The sequence below is a fragment of the Neolamprologus brichardi genome, chromosome 4 (assembly GCF_056152115.1).
Source record: "Neolamprologus brichardi isolate AB-2024 chromosome 4, ASM5615211v1, whole genome shotgun sequence".
NCBI lineage: Eukaryota > Metazoa > Chordata > Actinopteri > Cichliformes > Cichlidae > Neolamprologus > Neolamprologus brichardi.
This window is the reverse complement of record NC_142107.1, coordinates 4525623-4542587: the sequence shown is the minus strand read 5'-3', so window position 1 is coordinate 4542587 and position 16965 is coordinate 4525623. Positions and strand designations below refer to the sequence as shown.

The 16965-nt window shown below is 40.3% G+C and overlaps 1 protein-coding gene across 2 annotated transcripts in view; it reads right to left on the bottom strand.

Annotated features, from left to right (window-relative positions):
• Window positions 1-546: 546 nt before the first annotated feature.
• LOC102795390 (myocardin-related transcription factor A-like) overlaps window positions 547-16965 on the bottom strand; it is a 32910-nt gene continuing 16491 nt past the window's right edge. The window contains exons 6-19 of one of the 2 annotated variants that reach the window (XM_035910830.2): window positions 14667-14842; window positions 13687-13794; window positions 13300-13365; window positions 12970-13148; window positions 12643-12826; window positions 11626-11827; window positions 11376-11533; window positions 9373-10305; window positions 8923-9105; window positions 8268-8381; window positions 5165-5308; window positions 4971-5054; window positions 4809-4857; window positions 547-4270 (exon numbers count right to left, since the gene is read on the bottom strand). In XM_035910830.2, coding sequence (XP_035766723.1) covers window positions 3723-4270; window positions 4809-4857; window positions 4971-5054; window positions 5165-5308; window positions 8268-8381; window positions 8923-9105; window positions 9373-10305; window positions 11376-11533; window positions 11626-11827; window positions 12643-12826; window positions 12970-13148; window positions 13300-13365; window positions 13687-13794; window positions 14667-14842 — 3128 coding nt within the window. In that variant the 3' untranslated portion in view covers window positions 547-3722. The remainder of the gene's footprint in view (window positions 4271-4808; window positions 4858-4970; window positions 5055-5164; window positions 5309-8267; window positions 8382-8922; window positions 9106-9372; window positions 10306-11375; window positions 11534-11625; window positions 11828-12642; window positions 12827-12969; window positions 13149-13299; window positions 13366-13686; window positions 13795-14666; window positions 14843-16965) is intronic. The other variant, XM_087839662.1, reaches the window with a different exon arrangement.

Below are 16965 nucleotides of genomic sequence, written 5' to 3'. Positions count from 1 at the left end.
TCCACCTACAACAGAGTCCCTGAAATATTTTTTTTCCACAGGGGAAACATGGTCTTATGACAGTTTCCACAACACTTATAAAATATTAGTATTGTGTAAAACAAATTCAAAATGCAGTAGCAGCTCTTTCATAGGAGCCAGAACATTACACATGTAGTATAATATAAATAGTAACGCACTGAAAAATGTAATGACGTGTATATTGCATGTGCATGGTAATGTATGTGTTCATGGATATCGTCATAGTTGTCTACATTGCCTTCAAATGTTTTGTTGTTGTTGTTATTCTCAAGACAAATTAATTTGTGATCAAACAGCACCACGAAACCTGAATTACACAAGAAGAAAATTAGAAACAAATGTGCTTTAAAAAGGTAAGTGTTCAGTGTCTGAAATGTGAAATGACAGCACTAAAAGCTCTCAATATCAGTAGGAGTACTGATACAGTACAGGACAACTAAACAAGTAAAAAACAAAATAACTGCAAAAATCCTTTAAGAATAATTGAATTAAAAAAAAGTGAATCAGACATCAAGAGTTTCTCCTTTTATATCATATCTTATTCTCTTTCATCATCGCGTGTGCATTGATCATTTATAACAAGAGCAAACATAAAGGCGGCTGAATACAGGCAATTTCCAATCCTTTTGGGGATCACTAATATACCATAAATACCAAACAGTATATAAACATGAAGCACTGTGAGCATATCATACCAACAGATTCACACATTAAACAGAAATATAAAATGCTCAGAGTTTTTTAAAATAATGTTTCATGTATTTACATTTATATAATTTTGGAACTCTAAAATAAACCCAAACAAAACAGTAAAACACTGGGCATCACACTTTATATTGTCAAAAACACTGATCAGTTCAACATTTTCTTTTGAAAAAGTGCCAAATAAATTGGGGCATTGTTATTATATTGTTTATTTCCTCATTATTTTCAAGAACCAGCAGCTCACATATCAGTTTTCACATTCCATATACATTCAAAACTGACAAAACCAGGGATTTGTCTTTGGCATACAGTTAATCTTCTATATAATGTAGGGCTGGGCGATATGGCCCAAAAGCCATATCGCGATATAATCTGAATCACATGTGGTAACGATATATATCGCGATATATTCTTTTCTTCTGTATAACGTATTTTCCACACTATAAGGCACACTTAAAATCCTTTAATTTTCTCAAAAATCGAGTGTGCCTTATGTATTATGAATTCTGGTTGTGCTTACTGACCTCGAACGAATTTTGGTGTGCAGAAATCTGTTAAAAAATGTTTTGATGGATTGTCAGAGCATTACAGCTGCTGTAGCCAGGAGCTTCGCAGAGTAATCTGGGTCCAAAACTGCGTCCTATTCAGGTCCCAAAGTCAAACGAACACTGAGAGTTAAAAACGGCCTAAATTCTTTCATCTTTAATAAAATCATCAGCGTTGCTGCTTTAGCAGGTGTAACAATTAAGTTTAACATCCAGGCATCCATGAAAATAGAATTTATTAAATTTAACGGAGTTAGAAGTTAACAAGAAGTTAGCTCGCTAGTTTCCACCTAAACATGACATACCATGTTCTGACTGAGAGATTTTTGAAACAAATTAAAACGTACAGCTCTGCTACCACTTCCAACATAAATGAAGACAGAAAACTAAACAGCAGTGGCGTTTGTAGGGTTACTGAAGTTGGACTACCTGGTATATAATGTTGTGCTACGTGATTGCTAGCGACACAGCTATGTTAGCATAACATTAGCACAGTGAAGCTGGAGGATGAACGCCAACTTTTTTCCCACTCGATAAACGTTAACGTGAGGGATTCTGGTGGTTAAGGACAAATGCAATCGCATAGCAGGATGCTATACACGGGCCAAACTTCAGTCAGGAGAACAACTGAGATTATTCATCCACAATACCAGGTTAGTTATTAATATACTGCAACAACATGGGAATAGAACAGCTGCGAGAGAATTCAACATTAATGAATCAATGTTACGGAAGTGGAGGAAGCGCAGTTTTTGGCTTTCCCCATATTTCAAAAGTGCTTCATCTTTTTGCTATGACTGTCGCCCGCCATAATTTGCAGATGATAATGGTTTTAGCCGCTGCGATGCTTTCGACCAAAACAGGCGCAGCTTGATGACATCATCAACAAGCGCTATCGCAATAGAGCGGTATAGTTAAAATCTCTATCGTTGGCCAAATTTATATCGTTTCTATCGTATATCGTTTATATCGCCCACCCCTAATATAATGTATATAATATTTCTTTAGGAGAAGCTGGGCTGTGAGTGAAACTATCAACAATTTTCAGTAGTTTCCTTCCATAACTCTCCTGTCACAATCAATTTTCTATTTTCTTTTTTTTTTTGCATAGTTTTATAAATTCAAATGCAAACAGTGCTGTGCAGTCTAGGTTTTTAAAACCAACATTTAATACCAACACTGTCACTGTTTTTTTCTCCACTATACTGTGGGACTTAAGCCAAATGCAGCCTTTAAACTCCCTTTATTGTAACACTGTTGATTTTGATGTAATAAGTCATGATTGTTCCAAACATTTTGCATAAGCTAAATGTGTACCTAAGTTTTGATGTTATGCTTGGATGATTTTTGTACTTAATTCTGGAGATACATGTATCCTGTACCGCAACACTTATAAAATATTAGCATGAAAATGCTTGTAAAATATCAACAGTTTGATTTTTCATGGGAATGAATCCTTGAAAAATCCAGAGAAAAGTTCCAGAGCAGTAGCACATACATAATGTGTGTAAGTTTGACTAGCACTAAATACAGTAGTAACACTTTCATGGCTGTAGCCTGCAAAATATCCAAAGTTATTTCCATAACATGGAGCTACAGTCATTGTAAATCCCACTATTATTAGCCAGCATTAGATATTTGATGATCTATTGGTATCTACATTTATTGGCTGATGACTGAAAAATTTGAAAGTAAAGAAGAGAAGGGAGAAACACCCTTCGACCATGTTATGTGGGTTTGAATTTGCATAGTTTGCCCAACAAAGGGCGCTTGCAACTTCCCTTTTGGCAGTAAATGTGTTTGCAACATCAGTGTTGCATTGATGTCCAACTAGTCCAAGCAGAGTTGGGCAATGTACAAACAAGTAAATAAATAACTACACATAGCAACTATCGAGGAAATCTGTTTGTGTTTTCTGTGCCTGAAAGGAGAAAAAATATCAGCCGATATATCAGAATATCTCATTTTTAAATTCACCCAATATTGGTATCGATCTTAAAAGTTTCTCCTTTAACTTTGGTTATTGATTACTATTTAAATTACAAGCAAGGAGATTGCATTGTCATTAGACAAATATCAAGTAAGTTTTCATACCTCTTTACTTGAACACTGTGTCTATGGTAAGACAAGATAAGAGTAATTTATATTTTTGGGGATTATGTTGGAGTTAAAAGCACAAAAGTGTCAACAAGACCTTTGCTAAAGATGCACTAACAGATATAGGACCTGCCTAATAAGAGCATCAAAATCAGTGCAGCAAAATATAAACAAATAAACAAAGGTCAAAGCTCTTGAAGATCCAATTTCCAAATGTATGAGAACATAGAGACTAAGTGCCCTAATCAAATACTGAAACCTCAGCAATCAGTTGCATGTTTTTATGTATAAGTGACTGGATAATGAGTAACTGCACCCATCTACATAGGATATCAGTTTTCCAGTTGCTCTAGGCTATAGGGAGAATTCCGAATGTATGTGCAGGTCAGAACTATCCAGGAAGTCTGTGGAAAAGACACTAGGTGGAGTTTGGAGAGCCAGTGATGGACTTTCCTCTTCTCTATCTCTTTCTGTGGTAAGATTCAACCAGTCCATACTGTCTAGCCCTTGCTCCCATGACGCCGTGTCTGAGGTATCCATGGGAGAAAGGGGGTGGTTCAGAATGCTGGAAGTGCACAGCATTTGGTTGTGAAGGTCATCAATCAAGCTAAGTAGACCTCCGGGCTCCACCCCGAGAAGAGGCCTTCCAGTGGTGCTTTCGAGGAAGTCCTCAAGGCGCCCACTTTCAGCATGACTAAGGTGTTGTTTCTGTCCTGTGGTGTCGGCCACAGTTTGAAGCTCAGGCTGCAAAGAGGGGTCAGGGTGTGGAGTGCCACAGCTTGGGGGAAAGGGGGGAGACAGGGGCAGCAATACCTGAAGTGGCGAGGGAGGAAGTGAACAAGCAGAGGAGTCTCGATTAAGGCGGTTCAGAGAGAGGTCTGGTGGAGGCTTACAGGAAGTTTCTGAAAGGAAACACAAAGATAACATTAAAACAACAAAAATAGAAAGAACTCTAAACCAAGTATTAGGGGCAAAAGAAGATTATTTACATCTCTCTCTATTTCCATCTGCAGTAATTTATATTTAGTGGCTTGCTCTGTTCTGGAGCAAATCTCCAGGGAAGGCTTAAGGCAGTGAAACCAACAGCACGACCCCCACACAGAACCCAGCAGGTATTAGTGACAACAAATCAAAACACTGATTAAGTCAGAAACCTACAGAGTAACTAATTATAGCTTAGAGCTTGACCAATCAGCGGGCCAATATTACTGGCTGATATACGCTATTTGCTGATAACTACCAATCCATGACTCCATAATGGAATTGCTGGACATTTAAATAAGATGTGATGAAAATGTGATGACAAAAAGCCAATGAGGAAAAAAGACAACTTTGGACCTCTTGAGCTTTTTCAGTGCCCCTGCTACTCTCCAGATTGAGTTGAAAATGATCTATCTATCGATCTAGAGATCTAGAGATCTAGAGATCTTGAGATCTTACCTCCTCTCTGCAAGATGATGTCAATGAAATCATCTTCATGATCTGTGTCCTGATGAGAAACAACATGTTATGTTTTAAACTACATATAGTGTTACTATATGATACAAATGCCTCATGTGAAAGCCCATGATCAAAAACATAGTTTAACTTTAATCATCATACTTTATCATCGGGAGATGAGGCTGCTGTCTGAACAGAAGCCGGAGATACAGGACTAAACAAGTCGTCCAGATTTAGGCACACCTCCTGGTAGAGATAAGTGGAAGTGAGCGAAAATGAATGAAGAACTAAAAAGTTCCAAGTCCTGTTCCAGGCCCACCATGACAAATTATTCACATCAAGGCTGGATTACTTACACCCTGAGAAGGAGATGAAGGGGTGGTTTTTCCTGAGGGAGCAGGCTCTTGGTCCCTGAAGAATGGCTGTAGACTGGGTGGTGCTGACAAACACTGAGCTGTGCCCTGGTGTGGTTTTTCTACAGACACTTGAAGTAGTCCATTCTGTGTTTTCAATTAAAGAACAAAATTGGAAAGGACTGTAAGCACCGTAAAAGTAATAAAAGTCAGCAGTACTGATGTAGTTACCAGTAAATTTATTCATAAGATGTAGACAAGTTCTAAATCAAGTGTCACAGAAGGCAAAACGAGACACGGAAAAATTGCTAATCAGGATACAGTGTTCCACTAAATCCTGAGGTGTTTGAGGCAGGCCTTGGCCCAGTGACCACGCGCTCCAGCACACCTGCACTCGGCAGGATATACTGTGCATCTCAATTAGCCAAAATGCAATAGAGTCTTTGTTCTTCCTCCATTAACACCGTAAATCATCGTAATGGAGGATGTCGTAGGAGTAATTAGCAAAGCAATAATAATCAGCATCGGGCTAGTGTCAGAGACTTATCAAGGACCGCTGTCATTGTCTCAAACAGCATACATCATTAATTTTCGATGCGATTGCACTCACTAGAGTGCACTCTCATGTTTCTCTATCTCTTTGTGGCGCATTAACAGACTTCAGCACTGGAGATGGCTCAGGGGGTGTGTGGTTTTCATTGAGATTAAACTGTATAACTCATCAAATATAAAAAGAAATGGTACAAATATTTAAGAAAATTACTTCAGATCTTTTATACGGAAACTTCATGGATAGCAAATAAAAAGATCCCAAGGATTTTGGTTTTTCTCCTCTCACTGTAGTCTAATAGAGATAAATGATATTTAAAAATACAATTGCTTAAAGCCTTGAAGATGATGTGCCTTTTGAGATCCTTGATATGACAGATAATCTATATACCTCAGAGTCAACAATTTTTATCACAAAATTTTGCTACGAAAGAAATATGCTCTGAGCTAAAACCCACTCATAGTGGCATATTGATCATGCTGATCTACTGTAAGAGCTGTGAAATGTAACACTTTAAGTTTTTCAATATAGTTACAGTGGGGTAAAAAATAGTTGACCCCCTGTTGAAGAGTCTCTAATTTTTATGGTAGTTTTGTGTTAATGGAGAGAGACAGAATATAAACCAAAAATCCAGAAATATACATTGATTTTTATGTTAATGACCGAAATAAGTACTTGATCCCAAAGTAGAGAAACTGTTGTTGGTTAGCTCAGCAGTAAGGTATTTCTTGTAGAAGGTCACCAGGTTTGCACACATCACAGGTGACCCCCCATTTTTAAAGAAATCTTAAAATCCTTTTGGTTTCTTCGATGGCTCTTGGCAACTCAGAGCTTCAGCTCTCTCCACAGATTTTCTATAAGACTGAAGTCCGAAGACTGCCTAGGGTACTCCATGACCTTAATGTGCATCTTTGGTCACTCTTTTGTTGCCTTGGCGGTGTTTTGTGTCACTGTCATGCTTGAAGACCCTTTCATGATCCACCTTCAGTGTACTGGCTGACGGAAGGAGATTGTCATCCAAGATTTTACTGTACATGGCCCTGTCAATTGGCCCCTCATTGAAGTCATCATGTGCCCTCAGCAGAAAAACAGCTCCAGTGCAGAATGTTTCCACCTCCGTGCTTGACTGTAGCATTGGTGTTCATACTCAGCATTTCTCTTACTCCAAATATGGTGAGTTAAACTGATGCCAAATAGCTTGATTTTGGTTTCTTTTGACCACAGCACTTCTTCCCAAGCCTTCAAATTTAAGATGGGCCTGTACATGTGGCTTCTTGAGCAGGGGATCCTTTTGGGTGCTGCAAGATTTCAATCTATTACAGTGTAGCATGTGACCAGTGGTGTTCTTGGTGACTGTGGTCCCAACTGCCTTTGGACCATTAACAAGCAGTAGATCTGCCAAAATCTACACAGGAGGACTGTGTAGATTTGGGCAGATCCACCACCTTTCTCATGATTATTCTCACCCCATGAGGCAAGATCTTACATGGAGTGGCAGACCAAGAGGGATTGATGGTCGTTTTAGATTTCTTCCATGGCGCCTCAACAGATCCTTACCTTCTCATCAAGTCTTGTAATCGATTCCAGCCTTGTGCAGATTGACATTGTTTGACAACTCTTGGCCTATGGTGGTGGAGAGGTGGAGAGAGACAGATAGCCTCTCTACTTTTAAAGATTAGGCCTAACACTTTCTGTTTTGATAAAACATAGAGTTAGGGCTGGATCAGGTGACCCTGAATTCTCCCTTAGACATGCTGCAGAAGGTTTAGGTTGCTGGGGGGTTCCCATCATGACCTGAGTGTTTCTTCTTCTGTCACCTTTTTGACTCACTATGTGTTTATACACCTCTCTGCATGTAATTATTAGTTACTATTAATTTCTGGCTCTCTTCCACAGTGTGTCCCTTCACCCCAACCAATCGTGGCAGATGCCTGCCCCTCCCTGAACCTGGTTCTGCTGGAGGTTTTGTCCTGTTAAAAGGGAGTTTTGTCTTCTCATGATTGTTCATAGTTTCCTCTGTTTTTTTTCTGTAGTATTTTAGGGCCTTTAGCTTGGAATATAAAGTGGAAACTGTTGTTGTGATTTTGCTCTATATAAATCAAATTGTAAAAGGTTAGAATGGAATAAAGGGATGCTGTGGACAGGTGTGTTTTATGCACATAACGAGTTGAGATCTTTGATTGATTGATCGATTGATTGATCGATCGATTGACCGATCGATTGACCAATTGATCGATCTTTGTTCCACGTGGGCACATAGCACATATGTGGAAGCCAGAATTCTGGCTGATTTGTAGGGGATCGAATACTTATTTTTCTCAATGACATGCAATTCAGTTCAAAATTTTATGTAATGTGTTTTTTCTAGAGTTTTGGTTGATATTCTGTCTCTCTGTTAAAATTAAACTACCATAAAATTTAGACGCTTTCCATTTCTATGTACATAAGCAAACTTATGAATTCAGCAGGGAATCAAAGAATCATTTCTCCCATTGTATACACTACCTAGGTTTGGGCAACAAAGTCATATCAGAAATGTCTTGTTTTAATCCTCACCTTAGTGTGCTTTTTCACAAACTTCACTTGCATGCTTTGCTGAGCTTTACTATCAGCTCTGGTCAGCTTAACAGGGTTGTGGCCTGGATGTTTGGCTGGAGTAGACTGGAGTCGCTATAGGAACAAATGAGGTAGTTATCAATGTAAGAAGTGAACGGACAGCAAAGCAATGAAACAAATTTAATGCAGTCCAGCTCAATTAACAATGATCTGCTTATCCGTTTTTGGTCTGCCTTTGTACACCACCAACCGAAAAGCTACTCGGCTTCCTGATGCTTCGACCAAAAGGCCAGCCTTAAGTGCAACATCCACCTGTAGGATCTGAATACAGCTTTGCCCTGAGTTGCTGAGTTGAGCTTGATACTTTTTTGCAGGAAATGCAGAGATCAGTGCCTGTGTGGCGAACATTAATGCTGTATAGACTATATCGCATTATATATTTATATAATAAATTAATCTATGTAAATATGACTGACAAAGCTTTTGTGAGTCAGTCTTTCTACATTGTAACACTAATGCTATCATTGTAAATCTTAGTAAAATTAATCTTCTTAAACATTATGTTGGGTATTGCAGTACTGTTTGATATTCTTTACATTTAACTATAATTGTAATTCTGTAGCTCAAAAAGCAACAAGATTGCAAGTTCACGTACCTGCAGTGTAATGTGATTGGTTGCTTTTCCCTCAGCAGGGTCCTTTATTTTGTTTCCAGTAAGGTGATTGGTCAGCGCGATCAGAAAATGGTTACCGTTGGTGTCAGTGACCAGGGTTGGGGTGGAGTCAAGTGAGAAAGAGGCACTTGAGCCTGACTGCTGTTTCAGGTATGCTTGAGGCACCTGTTCAACAGAAAAGAGAACTTTTATGGGAAGAACCGACACAGTCTAGTCTACACTTCACTGCATACCAGCATGGCAACAAATTAACTTCCGTTTTGATTCATCATATTCAGTGCTTGCTAGATATGATTGTTATAATTATTCTCTTTATTCTAAATTCTTACCAGAGCTGATTGTTCAGGATCCTTCTTAAGAGCAGAACTTTACAAGCAATGCAGTTAAATAAAACTCCAACCCCACACACTATAGATAAAAGCCAGTCCTAACCTTCGATGGCTGCTGCTGCTGCTTCATCTGCTGTTTGGGCACCTGTTGCTGCTTCAGCTGTATTTTGGTCTGAATCTGAATTTGCTGTAGTTGTTTAGTCTGTTGTTTAGTCTTCATTTGCTGTGGCAACATATGCGACTTTTGTTGCTTCAGCAGAAGCTGTTGCTTCAGCTGCATCTGTTGCACGTGCTTTGACTGCTGATGCTGCTGTTGTGACTGCAGCAGGAGCTGCTTTTGCTGGTTTTGAGATTTTTTCTTTCTCTGCTGACAAAGTTTCTGCAGGTCGTGCTGATTCTCCAGCGTCTGATTCTGGATGTTGTGCTGCTGCTGCTGTAGCAGGACTTTCTGTATGATGTGTTGTTGAGCCAGATGCTCCTCCTGTGTTTGGGTTGAGGACTGCGGCAATCCATGAGTGATTGGGGATTGGAAAGTTTTCTCAGGTTTAACTTCTTCTTCCTCGATTACTTCCTGTTTCACAATTACCTTGGTAATATCCATCTCTTGTGAAATAGGTGATTTTTGCGAGGGAAATCGATCAAAGTCCATTGAGAAGGCAACATCGGGCTCATCGAGAGGTTCTTCTTTTACCCCGAGAGGACTGATTGGCTCTGGAGCCTTTCCTCTGTCTCCATTTTCCAGCTGCATTTTTAGCACCTCCACCAATCTCTGTTTCTGCCACAACATCCTGGTCAGTGCCTCTATCTGCTTATCTTTCTCCTGCAGCAATCTGTCTTTATCAACACTCAGTACAGGAGCTGTGCTCGTAGTGGCTGGGACACCTGAAGATACTGAGGAGCGTCTTTGAAGAGAGGCAGACTTTAAAGAGTATTGACAAGGAGTGGGAGTCGAGCATCGAGGCTCCTCTTTAACGTTTGTGGAGAGCTGAGCAACTGAAGATGGCTGGAGGCTCAATTGGTTGAGAGGTGAACTCATCTATTGAGAGAAGAAATAGGTAATCTATAAGTGTAAAGCAAACTGTGTGTCTGCAGTTTTAATTATATAATGGTTCACCTTACAATATACAAGGAGCTGACAAATTAAAGGAAAAACTTGAATACCAATGGTCCAGTGCCTCTGTTACAGTGTGGGATCTGAGCGATCACCTTTATTCTGTCATTAAACATTTCTGCCTAATGCATGGGGACTCTTCCAGGCTGATAGTGTCAGAGGGGCAGATGAACAGTTGATGAGTACGAAAATAAGAGGAATCATGTGAAGTAGGATTTTTGCAGAATTGAACTAATTTTGGTGACATGTCATGGTTTAACATAGCGGTCCCCAACCCCCGGGCCTCAGACCGGAACCGTTCCGTGAGTCGTCAGGCTGCGAGAGTTGAGGCTTGGGTGTGAAATTTTTAGTTTTCAGGGTTTTTATCATTATTTTTTTTTAGCGTTTTTATCATTAACTCTGTTTCCCTGGGTCTTTTCCTGTGTGTTATGAATAAATCTTTTTTTTCGGTACCGGTACTGGTTTTATTTTGTTGTATTTATCTGCGACACCTTAAAGGCCGGTCTGTGAAAATATTGTCAAATATAAACTGATCCATGGCGCAAACATTTTTGGGGACTGCTGGTTTAATACCTCACAAAGACATGTAAATTGGGTTTTCCTTTAATTTGTCATACAAATGTACTTCATGTTCATTCATTTTTTATGGTGGAACGTGAGATTCACATCATGGATGTGCATCCAGAAAAACTGTGTGACGCTGTCATGTCAATGTGGACCAAAATCTCTGAGGAATGTTTCACTTTGTTTTTTTTACCATATTATTTAATTTAATAAAATCTATCATCTTCCGCTTTTCAACTTCATTAGCAATATAAGTGTCTCATTATCAACACTTTGTGGTGTTTTAGCTTTTATCTTGAACTTTTCAAACAAGGAAGTTCTGAGAGGAAGTGAATTTATCACTGTGACGCTTAAATATGTGTAATGCACGGCTTTCTTCAGTAAATTTCTGAAGTCCTCTAAGGTTTATTATAGCAACAAAAAGGTATTACCAGCTCCCCTAAGAGGTCACTGTTAAAACTGGTGTCTTCTGGACTCATGGCAGTCGGTGAGGGAATGAAGGAGACAGCTGAAGAGGCAAGGCTCCCATTGCAGGTCATGAACTGTTGAGGTTTTGCTGCATTTAGGCTCCCACTGCTGCCCGCTTCAGCTACACAAAAATGTCCAGAAAGACTGGTATTAGACAGTTAACAGAAAGTTTATATACTCTTTCTAGGATCACCTCTATGCGTGTATTGTTACTGGTGATGATGATTGCAGCGCTCTTGGATGATTTTCCTGCTCCTTCAGCCCCTGGCCCTGTGGTACACCCTGCTGTTGGAGACGAGGTAGTGTCACTGCCTCGGCTTAATTCCTGATATGTCCTCAGCCTCTCAATGAGGTCGTTTTTGGTGCCGGAGACGGGCAAGTTACGCAGCTTTAATTCGGACTTCAGTTCCGCAACCTGATGTAAAGACAGCATTAAAAAAAGAATTGAGATAGACGAAAGAGAGACGGGGAAAGCAAAGAGATTAGGATAAATTTGAAAGGGAAATCAAAACGAGAACAAGAAGAAGAAGTAATCCATCACTGTCTCATTGTTTAACTTCACTGAGCTGGTTGGCTCCATCGAATGAAAGAAACCTTGAGGATTTTTTTGCCATGCATCACATCACATCTCCCATTTACTCCATCTAAAGGGTACGAATGTCAGGCCAGCTGCTCCAGCCTCCCTCTTCTCTTTACATTAGTCTCAGTTCAGGAGTGGTTTGAGTTGTACCATTTGAATGGACCAATCACCTTCAACTTCAACTCCACTACAACTCCAGATTGTAGAATCAGCTACTACAGCCAGTTAGTCTCATTCCAGCCTTTTGAATTAATCTGCAAATCTGCTTGTTTAACCCTACCTCTCCTCCAGCTCCAGCCTCTCCTCCAGCCCCCCTGCCACTATATTTTTCAAGAGAAATCTCTGGATTCCCTGAACATATTGCTGCTGTGGCTCCCACCTGGCCACAGCTACCCACTTAGCCCTACCATTACTACACACTTTTAATACATCGCTTAACTCCAGCCTTTATTGATAAATCGTCCGTTCCTGCTATAAACCTAGCTTGGTTCTGACAAGTCATAGCACAGACAGATATTTATTTAGACTTTTAATTCTTTACTGCACTATACTATGCTTAGTATGCAGTCATGCATGTTACTCATATTATAAAAATGACACATAAGGTAGGAAAGGTTTCTCTGGGATGTGCGTGTCGCTGTGCAATTTACCTTCATTTCATCGAGGTTTGGAGGCAGAGACACTGGTTTGGTTCCACCTAGCGGGACAGAACTTAGACAGGTGTGGACCAAATGTTTAGAGAAGTCTAAAGGTGCACCAGCAGGTCGAGGTGGGGAGGAGGAGGTGTGCATGGACTTAGAGGAGGAAGATGGCTGCTGAGCTGTCTGGGATCTGCTGGGCAAAAATACAGTGACACAAAAGTAAATCTTAACAGGTGCTCTTGAGTTCTGAAAACAGATGTTTATGTCCCATGTTCCTTCCAGCCTTTGAACGTGCAATCCTTCACACTCCACAGAAGAGCATGCATCTGGACTTACTTAGTTGGTGCAGGGAGGATGGTGTGGTAGCGCTGCTGCTGCTGACTGAGGATCTGGAGCTGCAAGAAGAGCTGCTGCTGCTGGAGGATCTTGGCATAGGATGAATCCAGATGAGGAGGAGGCTCTTTATCTCCCTTCTGATCAGGAGGGATGTACTGATGGTACTTTAACTTTTTTATCTGGAAAGCACCCAGATTAACAGCAAGTCATTATTTCAGCACTACAGCACAGCATTTCAGACAAATATTTGCCTCCTCTTAGCTGTAGCTACACTGGCTATTTGGAATGCCAGCACTGGAATAGTTTCCTCAGAGAAGGAAAAGTTTCTACCTTTGGTTTGTCCTTGGTTTTCTTGTGTCTCAGGCCAGAGCGGTCACAGTTTGGTTTGGGTTGTGGCTAAAAAAAAAAAAAAAGATGAGTAATTTTAATGAGAGTAAAATGAAACTTAAAAACCACAATATGAGGGAAGCAAAATGAGAAACCCACAACACATGCGAGATTTCCTGTTGCCACCAGAGGTGATCTATGGAGACCGTGTTCACTTCATCATCTGCAGTTCGGAACAGCTCTCAATAATAATTTTAGCAATTAACACTAAAAGCTAAAATAATCATTTACGAAAGCTCATAATTTAGTCGTCATTGTGACAGGACTGAAGCGGTCCAGTCTAATGTATGCGTGTCTAACAACTAACAGAGCTGAACTGACAGATGTTACCTTGTTGGCACCTGTCCTCAGGAGAGATGACGCCCCTGTCTCATTGGTCAGCTTGAGTGAAATGGGTGACCCAGAGGTTGGTAGGAGAGAAGGAGCTGTAGGTGGGACCTGATTGGTTGAATGGAAACACTGGCTGATCATTCATGGCTAAACTGCAAGGCGTCAAAAAGAATCATCCCATTTGAAAAGGTCTTCATTTTTTTTTTTAAAGTAGTGAACATCGAAGATTGTGGTAAATGTAAAATTACATAGCAGAAAAGGTTTACATACAAAACGCACCATGTTCACAAATGCTCAATTTGTCCCTATATGTTGACTGTGACAAGTATATTATTTATAGCTCATTTAAACAACAGAAGATCCAAAGTGCTTTAGAGGCAGGAACATTTACAATCCAGTGAGTCATTACACACCGCTCTCCCCTACGTAAGCTGCCTTTGTAAGTTGGAAGTATCTGTATCGGTACTGGCATTAGCAACATTGGTCATGTATTTACTTGGTATGGGATCAATACCAAAAATCTGCAGTATGTAACACGACTATAGCCTCTTAGCTTGGTTTGGAAGTACTGTTGTTGATGCACGTCAATGAGGGAAGAACTGGATTTTAATTTATTCAGTGAATAAATCTCCAGGTAGTTTTCACTGCTTTTTATTCAGTAATTAAATGATACAAAACAGTACTTTTCCGTGCATCAGATGGTTGATGTAGCGAAATGCTAAACTTGCTAGTGTGTGAGTGAGTGGGTGCTCAAAATGTTGTTATTTTCGCCTCACGACAGCCCGGTTATCCCCTCTGTGACAACTGCACCCACTATAAACTCTCCCACACTGTGCTACACCACCACCAGTGGTAAATCTGATGCACGTCACATATACACAGACAAATGCACTAATTCACAGCCTCTACAAAGCTGTAGATTTACAGTCTTGCATACATTCTGCACAGCATCTTAGTCCCACTCTCTGCAGTGATCCTACCTGTGTAGGAGACGGGATGCCATGGCCTGTCTGTGTTTCCTTTGGAGTGGGCAGAGGTCCCAGGCCCAACGAACAACCCTCCTCACTGACAGACGTGGACTGCTCTGGAGACAGACTGTCATTAGTGTCCTCATCAAATGAAGAGTTCTCTCCCGAGGCTCTTTGAAACTGCGTCTCTGAGAGGAGAAGCATTGTGGGGGAGACGAGGGAAGGAAATAAACATTATCTAGTTAAATTAAACCATAAAATAAATGTACTACCCAGTGATTTTACGTCCTTGCCCAAGTCTGTGTGCCTGTGTAACACTATCACTTGCATTAACAGGAGCTGAGCCACTGGACTTCTGCTTGTGACTCTAACACCTTGTGGGCACCTCCAAAGTCAGACAAATTATCACCTGTGCCTCCTCCACAAGTATTGGTGACTCATCAGAGGCTTGCATTTGTTAATGTTCAATATCCTACAAAAATGCACACAAGACACTCGTCCCCAGTGTCCCGTCAACAACTGACACAGAGAGCGAGAGAGCTGTCTAAACTACTTAAACACTTTTCTGTAGTCATATCATGTCCACCAGAGCCAGTCCTAGATGCACCTGTGATCAGTCAGGTTTTTGTCAAGCATTTTGCTTTTCATTCATCTATGTTCATTTCCCACACAGCCAAACGAGGCTTTTATAACAGTTTTTATGTAACAGATGGCGTCTCTCTAAGGATGACGTTGTGCTGAGGATTCTGAAGGATCGTCTGTGTAATTTATGCGATGAGTATTTGAACTGTTTATGTGACGGCTTTCCCTGTTTATGCCTGCTATACTAATAATATTCTCTTTAAAATATCTTTAAAATATGTTTCGTATGCAACAGATAAATGCAGCTGAGCGTGATATAATAGTAAATCTGATACAGCAATGTAAAAAACTGAAAAGAAAATTGTCAACCACATGCCCAAAGTTTCCTTATTAGCCAGCCACAGGAAGGTTAAGACATCTTACAGCATAGCTTTAATCCAAGCCTGCCAGCTTTCCCATTCGCCATATCATATAATCATTTCATTATTATGCAGACTTATGAGTCTTCACAGGGATTTAAGGAATAAAAGTACCCGCTAGGATCCCCAGGACTGCTGTAGAGCCATTTTTTTTAATAATAGAACTGAGTTATTAAATTACAGGAGGTGCTAACGGGCAGTAGCCCACTGCTATTTAGAACACACTGCTGTCCATTAATTTACCATCAGCAGGTAATGATGAAAAGACAACACGGGGCTGATTTAATAATGTAATGACTCGCTTACAGCTGTGCTGTGTGTGGGTGTGGGAGTGCATCATGCTTTGTATGCTCATATGTCAACCTCATCTAGCTAGTTCCTGGTGCTCCTACCAAAAGTGGCGGTAATGTAATTGTGTTTATTGTGTAGCAGTGACAGAGATGGATATTCCACTGACACAGTCTGTTATTAAATCTCAACCTTCTTCCTCTACACATCAATCAAGCAGCTGGACCCACCGATTCCTTGCTCCCACAGTACAAAGAAAAAAAAAAGTGTTCTATATACAAATCCCACTTAGACGATCTTCATCCTTATTTCAGGAAGTTTCTTTTATTCTTGGAGCTGTATGATACCAGTGAGAGCAGACAACACATTCTCACTCCCAAAGTGTAACATTTAAGGCTAGGTGACAAATCATCGGTATATTACGCTTTTGGCCACCCAACAGGTCCCTATATTACGAGTTCTGAAAAATGAGGAAACATGAGAACTGTTTGGAATAAATCTACACATGTACGTTTATTTTACTTAAATCGCTTTGAAAACACCTAGGGCTGGAATACAGGGCTGGAACAGATGTTAACACGGGAGCTTCCCTCTATTCAATTTCATCCACAATCCGCCGTGTAGCATAGGAACGCGGAAGGTCACCATAGAACGCCTCGGGACGTGAAAAGTCATCATTATCTCTTGACTACAATGGGCAACCAAACATATAGAAAATGACCTTGGTGGGTAAAATCTCACTGCTATATGTCAGTAGACTGCAGTCAACTGAACTCTGTTTTCTTAATTCTCCTAATTTAAGTTCATAATCCTAGCTACCGTGGCCATTGTAGGACAAACATGTTCAAGATAGCCAAGAGAGATCAAAACATTGCATTTACACCGGACCCCATAACAGCCATAGCAAAAATATTGGAGTCTATTTACTCTGGAGGAGACTGTAAAACTTTGTGACAGGACTTGAACACGAGTCAATGAGTAAGTGAAAGTCACTTCTTTTGCTGAGGATATCCTTTTATGTC